The following is a 14,860-nucleotide window of genomic DNA, read 5'->3' as shown; positions in this document are numbered from 1 at the left end:
CAAAATCTGGTTTTAGGCGAATATGCTTCCAGGTAGCTTCTAGCCCTCTTTATATAGCCCTCATATCTTCATTTTTAAGCCCTAGGACTTGCAATATGTAAGCGTAGTAAGTCTCTTCAAATTCTTTAAACAACATTGGAAAAGTTAATTATCTTGTACACGTTGTAATGGGTTGTCGTCGAACTGTACTTTGATTTGGCAATCGTGACCATTCATTATTTAATTGTCGTTGTTTGAGGATTATGCTCTAAATTGTTAAATCCTGAACGGTAAAATATTAAGCGTTTGCATAACTTTGCAACTTAGCATAGCGGTGACTTTGAAATTTTGTGTAAATGCTTGATTTAGCAATGCTTTTTTGTCTCCAAAAAAGTGTTAGACATTGTTTGACTATCTTTTGTCCATCCTTTTCTTGTCAAGAAGACATGTACATCGTCAACACAAGTTGGTTGAATTGGTAAGTTCGGACTACTTTCTTACAAAACATTATATGTTTGAATTTTACTGTCGATATAAGAACTGTGTTAGTGAGCGATATATTAGAACACTTGTAAGTATTCTATGGTATCGGGAGTATATTTTGACTAGTGGTGATCATCAAAGCCTAATCTACCCAAACTTTTTCATGCCAAAAAAAAGGAGGTTATAATGTAATAATTCAAAATCACCATTTTCTCATCATGGCCAATCTGGGAGTATAGTAGAATTCCTCTTAGAATTTCTGACGTCAATTGCGAGTCGGTGAATAGTTTTAAATGTTAAAGAAACATGTGGAGACTTTTAAAGGTGGGATTAAATACAGGGTTTCTAAAGAAATGAGTTGGGAGATTCTTACCTAGATGAAAAAGCTACAATAAATAAAAAAAAAAAGGGGGGGTTTGTGCTGGAAGGGTACAAAATTTATAATGCAGTAAGGCATGCATCGAGTTGGTTATTGAACAGTGAATTTTCCTAGCAAAATTGCTTGTGTCTGAGTTTCGGAATATATGCCTATCAATTTGACTGCAGGATAGTGCAAATGAAGAGGCTGTATATTTTAGAAATGAGTATTCTTTTTTTTTTTTCCAAGAATTGACAAGTAGACTAGAACGAGGAAAGATCATGAATCCCCTCGCACAAAGGGGCAGTCAATTTTCCATCTTCTGTCATTGAAAACTTGCTATCGAAATGTTTAGGTTGATTTCTCCTTATAGTAGACCAGAATGTGGAATGATCAAGAATTCCCTTGTATAGAGGGGCAACCAATTTTTCGTCTTCGGTAATTGATAAATTGCTACTGAAATGTTTAACAATCCGTTTGGATTACCATTTTTTTAAATTTTTGTAGAAAAATAAATTGTATCAAATTGTTGTATTGAGATAAAAAGGTGATTAAAAAATGTGTTAACAAAAAATATAAAATTTCTAGGTGAAAAATTACAATCCATATAAGGCCAATTATTTAGATTTTTCTTATAATAAATCAGGCATAGAAAGTTAATGTCTACATATATTGAAACAGTAATCTTGTATTTCATGAAATGATGATACCAATATTTAGTTCTTAATTGGCATGTCAATTAATCTTGAGAGGAATTCTTTTGACTCTAATTGCATAGTTAAACCTCGTAGAAGAAGCCTGTGTGCCCCGCCTACTTTTGATGCTTCTGAAGTCACTGGAACAAAGACAAAAATTTCGTAGTATTTTAGTAGCTTAATATAGTTTCAGGAGTCGTCTTAACTTACTGAAAATTTTTTATTAAAAAAAAAAAAAAAAAGTTGCCGGCTTAAGGTTAATTTTCATCTGCCGTCAATAAAATATTATCTTTAGCACTCTGAAAAACATAGACGTGCGTGCATGACACTAAATAATTAGTATACATGACCAACCCAAGGAAGCTTCCATAATAGAGACCTTGAAAGTACTCATTAATAATACCATGGTGAATTTTGAATTTATTATGCTTCTTTTGACTAAATTGTACGAATAAATTTAAACTATCTTCAGAAGATTACTATAACTTGTGATCTGATAGCACATGTGAAGATGTTCAACCACAAATTTGTTAGGCAGGAATAAAAAGGATAGAATCTGTACTTGCTCAGAAAAATGATATGTATTCATATTTGGTAGAGAATGTAATATTTAACTGACCTATACATAAGATGTCATATTCGTTAGTTGGATAATAAAAATGGAAAGATGTAGCTCATTTGGATTGCTATTTTCTTGAGTTTTTTTTTTTTGGTAAAAATAATGTACTATAATGATTTGATATATATGAGATAAAAAAGTGATTAGAAAATATATTTACGAAAAACATAAAAAGTTTTGAGTGAAAAAATGGCAATCCAAACAAGGTAAAATTCAGATTTATAGAATGTGTTAACAGCTGGAAGCATGAAACCAAGAATCTACAACATGTGAGGAGTACGGGTACTGGCTCTATAAAAGGAAAATTATTAAGCTGATCATTGAAGATAATAGCATCGTAGCAATAAAAGACATTTTCTAAGTACTTCTTTCACCTTTTTCTCTAGCTAGTGTGAATTGGAATGGCCCTTATGGAATTGAAGGAGCCATTGATGACAGCTCGAGTCAATGAATGTATGATTCCGATGATTACGACCAGTTCATGACACTTTTATTATGTGGGATATATATATATATATATATATATATATATATATTGGCCCCCTGCTGCAACTGGGAATATTCACCCAAAAACAGAGGGAAAAAAGAATTCATTGCCATGGTGATACTTCCCCAGATAGAACATTGACTATACAACAGCCAGCTCCTTTTAGGAGAAAAGTACCATCCAAATATTCCTCCTCCATTGTGTGGCTTCTGTTTGAAAAGGTTCACATGGGGAAGTTGAAAGCTATAAAATGATTGAAGATGTCGTTTTTTTAATAGGTAAATGATTGAAGATATAAAAAAATCATGAATTACTTGTTTTTTAATTGGTTTTCAAAACCTTTTAAAAAAAAAAAGAAAAAAAAAGATGACCAACAAGTTGCCGAATATGAGGACTACAGTTTAGCTTCCAAGTGGAGGATTTTGGTTGTCAAATCCCACTAATGTGAGGACTACAATTTGACTTTATATGGATTAGCTCGAATTTCAGACTATTTTTTCATTATGAATGGCATCCCTGTCGTTAATTCCAAGGTGTAACTATTTCTTCAAAAGTACTCTCACAAAATAGATGTGCCTATATTTATCATAATTGATCTAAACTCGTTTGGGAACCGATATTTGGAAAGAATCCAATGAAAGAAGAGAAAAGGAAGTGGTTTATTTAGGGCAGAAAACACTAGTAATAATGTAATATGGAGCTTTTTTTTATATATATAGTATAAGTGGAAGGGTTTGAATCTAAAACCTCTTATTTACGCTCCCTCCCCCAAACCACCCAGTCCATTTTTCCTCCTAATAATGTTGAACCTTAAGATATCTTACCGCAACGGAGTGTTGAAATGTTTTATCTAACTCGGAAAGAAATGGAAAGAGAGCAAAAGGCAAGCTTCTTCAGGATTTTATTTTATTTTTTGTGATGCAAAAGACTTTCCAATCAGAAACAACAGGAGCAAATTTTCAAGGCACACATCCAAAATCATTTTATATTTATTTTTTTTGTGTCGACACAATAATTGTTAATCTATTTCTATTCTTACTCCTAATCCAAGAGAATCTAGAGATAGTTGGAGAAAGGTGTATTAGAGCATCTTCATCTTTTGAATTAACTGCAAGTCCAGAGATTTAACAAATCTAGGGTTTTGACCTCTCAACTTACAGCCGGACAATTTTCTGTAGTAGCCTGCTCGCCTAAAAGACTAAAAGAGTTGGTTGGGCCATACTTCTCAATGCCCTAAATTTACAAAAAGAGTTTCCTAACAACAGGACAGAATGAACCATCCAGCTCTTGGGTTGGTGACCACTACCAAACCCTTAAAACATTGGTGGGGTGGGAGGCAAGGGTTCAAATCTTGAGGCTCCCACCAAAATGCCTCCTACCAAAATGCCACTCTTGTGGCTCTGCTTCAAATCCAGACGGGTGCGTAGTGTATTCGTCTGATCCGGTGGTGGTTCTATCCCCATCGATCTCCTGTAGGCTCAGTTGAACCTTCTCGTAGTTAGAGTAGGAAGCAGGAGTAGGGATGACAATTGATAAAAAAAAACAACAGAACAGAATGAAAGAAAGAAAAAGTCAACATTATTCCTACGTTGACATCCAACTTAGCGGTGGACAAAAGGGATTCCGCCCTCATCTAACGAGGACCAGGACAAGAGTGCAACAGTAACAATGCCTTCCATATGGTCCAATATTGTTTGGCTCTGATATATTTATCAGTTTAATCCTTTTGATTTTTGGACTCGTATATAACACTACAACTTTGACTATTGACTTTTGCTACACATTTTGTATCTTTTCTTTTTCTTTTTCTTTTTCTTTTTTTTTGGTTGTGGGAGTAGACAACAAATCAATCATTGATGTATACAAGTAATTCACAAAATTTTTAAAGAGAAACAACTCAGAGCTGTTTACAATTAGTTAGATTGGAAATGGTTCTAAAGTATAAGTTGACTTTTCATTTATTTACAGTGCAGACTTTCTAAAGTATTTAATCAACAAAGAACATTGCCACTACATCTACCTCAAGATTGCCTTAATCCAGAATATAGACTTCTGATCAGAAGCCGTCTAACCAATATTAAAATGTGCATCACAATTAAATTAATCAGAAAATTTTCGACATTGTTGTGGAATGTTTTAGCCTCAAGTGGGACAGTATATTTTAATATGGTGGGAAAAAAGGAAAAGCAATTAAAAATTAACAGTAGTGTTGGTGTGATCCAATAATATGGGGTGAAGTTTAATTTTTATCTTCATTGTGATTCCTATTAGTTGACATGAGAAGTGGAGGCCAGGTTATATAAAATATGTTGTTAGGTGATTTTGGTTTTACGTGTAAGAAAGAGGGACGGCAAAAGAGATGGAAAATTCACGTATATATGATTTTTATAAGTCATGGGAAGTAGGACGTTCCCATGCAATGCATCCAGTACTACAAGGACATACTAAATTAGAGGCACTTGCTTATTCTAAACTCTAAGGGAGTTTTCTGAGAAAATGCTACACTAGAAAACAGTAATGGTACTTTGTGAGAAAAATGCTACTACTTCAGTTGTACAATTTTTTCTTTATATTTCAGTTGTATAATGTATTGGCTTAGTGCCCATTTTGCTTAATTACCATGCACTTTAATGCAAATACACTCATAATTAGTGACATTTTGCTCACCAAAACACGATTTCACTAACATCTAAAAAAATTAATCTAGAAAGATTTAAACAAAATAACATAAGATTGGTCTATAATTAGGTTTGAAACTAGGAAAAGAAAAATATGATTAATAAATAAATTAGGGTTGAATTTTGGAGGGATAATGTAGTAATCCTTTTCTTAAGCTTTTTAACAAAAATCACATTCCGACAACTACTTGGGTAGGTACTAGTCAACTTGATGTAGTGGCAAAATTTGAAAACTCTTGAGCATCAAAAGTCATTTTTTCCTTCAAAATAATATGAAGAGGAACCTCTCTTTTATCGAATTAGGCACAGAATATTCATATTGGACCGGTTTTCACAGAGACTTTGTTGAGTCATCCAAATAGACGAATAGACATTGGCGTGCTAGTATTAACTTTCGAACAATCTAATGCTAGAAAAAATTTCTTTTTTGGCCCACTTTTTAATAATGATTCCAGACTTTGATATCTGTAGTGGATCCCAGTTTATCAATTAAGTCATACTGGTGCTAGCTTTAGTTGATTTTGGGAATGACATGAAAATGAGGCTTTGAAAGATCAACTGATTTTAGTCATGGACGACTGCTTGCATGTTCAGATGGATCATTCTAAAGTCATGATCTGGTCACTTACATCTTTAATGCTAAAGGTTGAACGATTTTAATTTCTTCTTCTTTTTTCTTTTCTTTTGAAATGTACAAGCACCAAAATTTTGGTGAAGTTCTAAAAGCAACCCTACTAAGTGTTCCTTGCAGTGTTCACTTTAGTTGTTTATTCCGTTTATTAGACAGTTTTTGCCTCTTTTAAGTGTAAGTGGATCATTGCTTGATTCAATGCATAAAATCCTAATCAAAATGAGCAAAAAAAAAAAAAAAAAATCAACCCCACTTTTTGATATTGGGAGCATATTGAAATCTAATGCCTCTCAAAAGTTGTCAAAAGTTGTATGAGCACACCACGATATTAATGTTATATATTGACTGGTGAGAAGAATTTTTGTAATTACTTTTACCTTTACAAAAGAAATAGAATAATTTTTCAGCACTGACATACCTTTAATTATGACTAATTCATTTTGCATAACCAATATATTGGCTAATTATTATGAAAATTTAGTACCACCTAATTAATTAAAATTTAACTGAATTAAATTATCAAATAGGGCATATTCGTACTTTCAAGTAAAACATTCATTTAAATGCTTTATATTCCAAATGTACCAATTAATCGTACATTTACTAATTCATCGCAAACTAGAAACATTGTTAGAGAAGCAGACGAAAGATATGCTTATGGGCACCACCATGTTCCTCATTCTTATCAGTGAAAAATGATGATATTAGTATTCGTGATAAAGAGAAACCAAGATAAAAAAAGAAAGAGTCTACGCGCATGGCTTCTAACCACCTTCAAGAACATTCAAAACAATTTTCCTATGATTTATGATATTTGTCGCAAGAATTGAACATAAAATTTAGAACTACGGAGTAAAACTGATAGAAATATTAGAAGTACAAAGTGATATTTATTTCTTCAATTTTTATCAGCAGTGAAAGGAAAACAATTTCCTTCAAGGCTGTTTCATCATACGTAGAAGCAATCCTAGATCTTTTGGGCCTGTAAGTGCATTGTTGTACACTGTGGTCAGTGGCCTCTACTGGTAGCTACTACAAGTTAGTCCTTTGACGTTAATGGGCTTAAAAAATTTGGAAGAAAAGAAAGCATTTCTTTTAGTTATTGCTGAAAATAATGGCAGGGACCACGGAGAATAATAGATAGGTTATAGCTGGTAAATGCATTCTACCGTTACATTGTTTGGTGAAATCTTATATGTTTATAATTTCTAATCAAAAGGATCCATTCAATAATGGAGTGTACGAGTCACAATTTTCAGAAACGTACCTAAACATAGAGAGGTGTCATTCAAAATTTTATAGGGTGAACACCATTATTTACATCCTCGAAATCTGCAACCAGCTTAATTTCTCTCCATACTTTGATTTGCAACTTCGATTTGGTTGCCAATTTACATACATGAACTTTCCAATAATGTCAACTGTAGTCAAATTTTGTGAACGATATAGAGCTAGGTATATAGATCAAGTCACCAATTGGAATTAGCTATCAGTTGATTAAGAAAATTGAATAAAATTTGTCCAAGAAGAACTTGTAAATAACGTGTATGACTTGTTTTTGGTTGCTGGTGTGATGATGGCATTGTTAATTGATGCTGGCTGCACATTAATTACGTAGGAAAAAAAAGTTCTACTGCAAATTGATTATAATGTAGATGTTCGAGGTGCAAACCAGCAATCTGTAAGATTTTCAGATTGTAAGTGGCCATTTATTCTTTCTAACATTGTAGTCATGGATCATTAGAGTTCTTGAATTACTCAGCCATCATTGAAAGGAAAAAGTAATTGAAACTTATCAAGAAATTAATGGTATTCTTTTCTTTTCTCTTTTTATTTTTTTGTTTTGGGAGGGGGGGGGGAGGGGACTTAATGATATTATTAGGCTACCATTACAGGTTGGAGAGTTCACAACCCTTTTATGCGGCAGAAATATATGCATTTTTTTTTCCAAGTGAAGCGCAAATTCTATTTTCATGGTAACAATATCGTCCTTGTTTCATTTCATCTCCAACGTTACCATACAAACGCAGCATAAGAACAATGAACAAGTTGGTTGAACTTTTCATGATTTCTAATTACGTTGTCCAAAGTGACGTAAAATTTGATGTATGTACAAATAGGTGGTAAGGTATTAATGTATTTCCCAATTATTGTGATTATATAAGCGTAGCTTTTGTCGTCGACGTTCATGCATGCAGCGGCAAGAGCATGCAGATCAAGCAAATCGTTGCCAAAATAATCACTGTAGCAACGAGGAACATGATTTAGAGAGACTTTTTGATATTTCATTAGGTGCCAATCGATAATCCCAGCATTTGCAAGAGATCAAGAACCATAAGACACACAACATAAAAACTTTAACACCTACTAAGATTGCTCTGTTACACGTACTAATTAGCCACATACTAACATGGGCCTCTTTCACGCAGTCACAAACTTCTGTTATCTCAAAACATGAAGATCTATAGTGAGAATTTAACATGTCCCTTTGTGTTCATTGTCGTTTCTCATGTTTTGTTGCTTTCATTATCTTTGCGTGGACATTGCAGTTAGCCCATACTTGTTTTATTTTTCAACAAATCCTTACCTGCAAAGATACAGGAAGTATTCTCAATGCATGCATGAGACATACTGTAGCAAGAAAAATAACTAGATGTTAATAGTTAATGCCTTTTTTTTTTCTTGGTGTAAAGCTTAATTGGCAAAATATAGCCTAATGAAGAAGAAAACCCATTCTGATTTGTCCTCGGCAATGAAAGAAGTTTAAGAGAAATGTAATGTGGGATTTTTGTCTAGTCGGTTCACCTTTTATAACACCTTAATGGGATATCGATCAGTAGTGATGAGGAGGAGGGGGAGAAGTGTACGTGTAGGGACTCTTTGGTGGTGGTGGGGAGGTGTACTTGTAGGGTTTCATTGGTGGTGGTGGTGGTGGGGACTTGTAAACATAGGGACTCTTCGGTGGTGGTGGTGGAGACTCATAGATGGGAGGCGGTGATGGTGGTGATTTGTACACTGGTGGTGGGGGTGAAATGTACTTGTAGGGTATATTATGTGGTGGTGATGGAGGAGACTTGTTTTTGTAGGGTCTGTTAGGTGAAGGTGGTGGTGGAGAATTGTGCTTGTATGGACTCTTAGGTGAAGGTGGGGATTTGTGAACAGGAGGTGGTGGTGGAGGAGACTTGTGTGGACTCTTGGGTGGAGCTGGAGACTTATGAACAGGAGGTGGTGGTGGAGGAGACTTGTACAAGTAAGGTTTCGGTGGCGGAGACTTGCGTGGACTCTTGGGTGGAGGTGGAGACTTGTGAACAGGAGGTGGTGGTGGAGGAGACTTGTATAAATAAGGTTTCGGTGGTGGAGACTTGTACGGATTGTTAGGCGGAGATGGAGGCTTGTGAACAGGTGCTGGTGGTGGAGGAGACTTGTATAAATAAGGTTTCGGTGGTGGAGACTTGTACGGATTGTTAGGCGGAGATGGAGGCTTGTGAACAGGTGCTGGTGGTGGAGGAGACTTGTACAAGTAAGGTTTCGGTGGAGAAGACTTGTATGGACTCTTAGGTGGAGGAGGATACTTGTGAACAGGAGGTGGTGGTGGAGGAGACTTGTACAAATAAGGTTTTGGTGGTGGAGACTTGTACGGACTCTTAGGTGGAGGAGAATACTTGTGAACAAGAGGTGGTGGTGGAGGAGACTTGTACAAATAAGGTTTCGGTGGTGAAGACTTGTAATGATGTGGAGGAGTAGGTAGTGGAGAAGGTAAGCAATCCTCGTTTGCTGTGGTTTTTCCTTCTTTTCCACAGGCACAGTAGGTTTGGGCTGGCAAGTTAAGGGACACTAGTACCACTAGAAGAGTGGTAAAGAGAGAGGCCATTTCGGACCCTTGCCCCATATTTGCCTTACAATGTAGGGGTTCTTTCCTTATGCTCTCAATGGGGAAACCTCACAATCCTTTATATAGCTCAATATCTCCCTTCTAACTTTAGCGGTCATTAATTGATTTAATCATTGGTAAATCCATAACACTAGGATCACACCGTAATCCCTAATAAAAGCTTAGAAATAGTTGTAAATTTTGAGTTGGTTGCGTGATCATTTGTGATTGGATCAATTTGATTTGAGTTCTCATAATTTAAGTGCTCAGACTTGTTTTTTAGCTGATGCAACTCCGGAAAGGACTAAGAAAACAGTGGAAACAGCACCTTTTTTTGTTTTAGCCCTATTCATGTAACAAGTCGTAGGGATAATCTTTTGCTGCTCGTTTGCTGGAATGAAACCACAATTTTGAGAATTTTTTTCTTTGGATGCCTAACTTTTGATGACCCTTTTAGAGAAGAATGCTACCCCTTCTCTGACCACCCTTCTCCCCCCAAAACAGAAGAAAATCTGTGACCATTAGTTTAATTTTGTTCATGAGTATTTTCTTGATGGGGTCTTACTTACTGATCTTGTCCTTTGACTAGAATGTCAACTTCACATTTTGCATGGCCTTCCTAATTTTCCTAACAGCATTAGAAAAATGCAGAGACTAACTTGGGTCTGCTCTTTGAAATTTGACAGACGACCTTCTGCTCGAGGCATTTGCTGACAAAATTTTATCCAAATTTTCAACTGAACAGGGCTATAGAAATATGAATGATGAAAAAAATATAAACGTCCAATAAGATACAGAAAGATGTAAATCAAAGTATATAATGATATGAAAATCTACTCAGGAAGTATTCTTTTGAAATTGATAAACGTCCTATACTACGCAAATAAGAAGCTGCAATAAGGCATTACAGGAGTCGGTAGCTGATGAATCTGATATCGGGAATCCGATGGAAGATGCCAAAATGCTTCTTAAATAAACTCCTGAGTGTAAACTTCAAAAGGTGGTGCAAATGAGGTTACACAGTGTTTTAAGTCAATTTGCAAGAGAGGTAGCAATTAATATTGAGTGGGATGGTAATATTGTTCTTTCCTGCATCCAACTTGTGTACTACAGGAATTTGGAAATGAGAATTAGAGTTAATCTATCAAAAAACAAAAACAAAAAAACAAAAAAAGAGCTATGTTCTGGAAGTGTAAACTGTAAAATGAGTCACATGAATTGTAGTAGATGTGATTTTCTCCACACATCACCAAATATTTCGCTAGCTTTACAGTTTTTTTTTTCTGTTTCAAAATATAGGTTGTAAGTACGTATGAATGTCAATGCAATCAATATATCCATGGGATTAGTAACACATAATCTGGAGCCTGAATTAAGAATTGCTGTAATTAGACTTCAATGGACTTGCTCTTAAAAGGACAGAAGTGATAGTTCGTGCTTAATCCGAGGATATATGAGAGTTATTGGCTTCGGTGCTAAAAATATCGAAAAAAAATGAAACTTAAATAGTCTGTATAACTTTCTGACTTTTTGTAGACCAAACTAGGAATAAGGAACGTTAGAAAAACCCTTTCAGTTTAACGGGTGCCCAATAGATACCCGTTAGAAAAACTCTTTCAGTTTATATCCTTATACTATATAAGATTGAATTTTGGTCAAAGAGGAGGTTGAATTTCAACCGCATAAGTAGGGACTTTTTGGGAATTCCTTATATTATAAAGTGTTTTGCAAGTTGAAGGTACAAGTCAGGAAAGCCTGTGATTGGGTATATTAACTGAAATGGCCTCCTTTATAGACATTTAAAACTTTAAATGTGGTTGCATGTTTGGGTATTTATGGTATGTGCAATTAATCTGGAACCATTTGTTGCTTTTGATACAACTCATATAAGCATGTGGGTTTGTGTAATTACTGAAATGGCCTTTACACAACACACGTTCAGCTCTTGAGCCACAGACAGCCGTTTGGGACTCGCGCTTTGGCTGAAATTGCCTAAAATGAGTCTTGGTTGCTCTCACAGACAACTGTTTGTGTCTGTAACTTGAACAGCCTTTTCCCCGATGTTCTTGGCCACTGTTGCCTAATGCTTCATGAACCTTCTGGATAGCTTCATGCTTGCTTCTGGGTATTATTTTTTGTATTCTTTGGATGTTGTCTCATGATATTGTTAGCTTTATCGTTCTGATTTCCAACTTGCCTTTTCATTCTCTCTCAGGTGTGAACTCCACTATTTTGCTGTCATTTATGCCTGAATTTAACGGCCATAAACATGGATTTATTAATGACTCCATGTCTGGCCTTTGGGATTGGGTCTGTTTCCCCCCTTTCAGCTTTAGGGATTGGGATTTTCCATGCCTCTTCCTTTCTCCTCTCATCCGAGCTTATGTCCGAAAGACCCCATTTCTTTGACATTATAGCCTCAATTAAATAGCCAAGCGTTTGTAAGTTAATGCCTAAACGGCTGCGCATTGATTATGCTTATTTCAATACCTCATCTTTCGTTTTCTTCAGTTTCACCCTTTTAATATTCTGAGATGTGGGCTATTTTTTATGCCTTTCTACCGAGCATCTCATAATGTTCTTTAGCCGCAACTACTTCTGGTGGTTCAACTTGAGGTAAGATTTTTTCCACAATTTTGTCATTTATGTGGGTGGTTTGGACCGTGTGTGGCGTCGATGTGTGCTTAATTCCTAAAATTTGACACTTGGCCCTTGTAATTTAGCTGCAACATACAGATTTTTTCACAAATTTAGAAGGCCTCTGTAATTTGACTGGTTTGCTTATAATGTTATAGGTTCGGGATAACAGCAAGAAAAAGTTCTCGGTGAGGTTTCTGGAATAAGGTTAGCTTTCTGGGTATCAAGTCATTTGTGTGGCTTTCTAATATTTGTCACTACGGAACAACATCTGCATCCTAAAATACCGAAAATGTAATAAGCGCAACTGAAGTAGTCGACAACCCAGACCTCAACTCTAAAGGAACACAAATGGATGTTGCAATACAAGCAGTGGAGACAAAGAAAAGAGATAGTTCAACCACTTTGGCACCCTCACCATCTACAAAGTCCAGTGAAGGAACCAGTGGTACAACCCCTGTAAAACAAAATGAAGAAACCACTAACAAGCAACGTATCTGAATGCTGCCTATTACAGCATCTAAAAGATTTTACTACTATTACTATCACTAAATAAGTGGATATACATAATGTCCTTTTGAACTACTCTATTATCTATCTGGATCATGGGAAACCTATTTGTCTGTACATTTTTTGGAATTTGCTGCATCTACTTATTTGTCTTTGGGAACTTGTTGATTCTAATATTGGATGGCTCTTATGTTGTTTGTCTCGTAATCGTATCTACCTCTAATTATGTCGCATAATGTACTATTTTTAGTTCAACGAAAACACTTCTTTAACTACAGGCACCAAACACTCGCGCGATGCGCGAGCACTCCCCTCTAGTTATAACTATAATTTTCAACTTAGACACTTTACCTCCTAAACTCTCAAATTTATCTTATTTAAATTAAATTGAATCAATAACAATGTTAGCAAAATTAATGGTGTAAAGGATCACACAAATCAATGACCACATGCTAAGAGTAGTCAAAAGGAGTAAAGAGATAGCAAAAAGAACAAAATGATATATCATTATTAATATGCACTATTTTTTATCTTGTTAATCTTGCTTACAATATTTGTTATAAATGGGACAACTTGGACCAGATACCAAAAAAAAATTGGTGTTCTAGTTGCCGTCCCTTGGTTCTTTTGACCACTTTCAATGTATTGTCATTACTTTGTATAGTCCTATATTCCGTTACTTTTACTAATATTGTTATTAATTGGATTTAAATGGGACAAACTTGAATGTTTAGGATTCAAGATATCCAAAATTGAGAGTTTAAAATGTAAATGGTCAAAAATCAAAATTTAAGGTGTAAAAAAAACTGTTACAAGTTCAGAAGTGCAAAGTGGATTGGTTCAAATAGGACTAACTACATTAAAGCTGGCGACATGTCTTTTTTTTTTTTTACGGAAACGTTAGAAAATATATTGATTTCAAACTAAGCTATATAAACTTGAGCAACGACTCATAAGGAGCTTTACAATAGTATCATTTGACATTAAAGACTTAGATATTCCTCATCTTGCACTAATGGAGTAGCATACTTGCTAATTCTTCTGCCTAGTTGATTACACTAGTTGCCTACCAAGCTAAATGAGCAGTTCATAAACAAAGCTTTAAGCATGTGAATATCCTCCAGTTGAGCAAAAAGTCTGATATCTGGTGTCTTGTTCGTTCTCAACACTCGCAGCAACTGAGTAGATGAAACTAACAGCTTAACATCTGGCCAAGGCTTTTCTCTAATTTTGCACAGTGTTAATTTGAGTGCAGCAGCATAATCCAGTAATTTGTCTCCTGTGCTTCTGTCCTTTATGGCCCATGCAGCATGCACGTTGTTGTCTTGTTTAGCCACTATGCCAATGCCTAAAGGTTTCTCTTCCTTTTGCTGGCTCACCTCCAGTACAATTATCATCATGTTGCTGTCTGCAATGTCATACGGCCCCTCTTCAGCTCTTGCTGTTGTTTCCTGACTGCTCACTCGTTTATCTCTACTTTGCACTTCTGTGTACTCTATCCATTCTAGATGAGCTTTCTGTACTATGTCAAAAGGATGACGGCATCTGTTGTTAAAAATTTTCTCATTCCTGGCTTTCCAAACTTGCCAGTTCACAGTAAGAGCTTGGTGCTGATGTCCTTCATTTCTGCTTGTTGCTTCCATTAGTCCACTCCACCATTTGTTGAAATGTCCAAAAGTTCAAATTTTGTGAACTATGAATCTCCAAATCTTGCAGGTGAATTAAAATATAGCTCCAACTATTCCCCATTTGGTACATAAAGCAGCCGATGTTAGGTGAAAAAAATCTTGTGAAACCAAGTGAGCGGATTTTTTTTTGAAGAAGAAGAAAAAAATCCAAAATATAATCAAGAAAGATCAAGATCCAACACAATGCTTCTTGAATAATTTTGTTCGCAAGGCAGAAATTTATA

At 35.4% G+C, this 14,860-nt stretch overlaps 1 protein-coding gene across 1 annotated transcript; it reads right to left on the bottom strand.

The window, feature by feature from the left end:
• Positions 1 to 8,193: 8,193 nt before the first annotated feature.
• Positions 8,194 to 9,832, bottom strand: LOC113714227 (uncharacterized). Its single transcript, XM_072068434.1, has 2 exons — positions 8,736 to 9,832; positions 8,194 to 8,517 (listed from the first exon to the last, which is right to left on the bottom strand). The coding sequence occupies exon 1, from the start codon at positions 9,817 to 9,819 to the stop codon at positions 8,764 to 8,766; it is 1,056 nt and encodes a 351-aa protein (XP_071924535.1). The 5' UTR covers positions 9,820 to 9,832; the 3' UTR covers positions 8,194 to 8,517; positions 8,736 to 8,763.
• Positions 9,833 to 14,860: the final 5,028 nt, after the last annotated feature.

The sequence above is a fragment of the Coffea arabica genome, chromosome 10c (assembly GCF_036785885.1).
Source record: "Coffea arabica cultivar ET-39 chromosome 10c, Coffea Arabica ET-39 HiFi, whole genome shotgun sequence".
NCBI lineage: Eukaryota > Viridiplantae > Streptophyta > Magnoliopsida > Gentianales > Rubiaceae > Coffea > Coffea arabica.
Note: the sequence above shows the minus strand (reverse complement) of the source record. Positions and strands in the feature narration are given on the sequence as shown.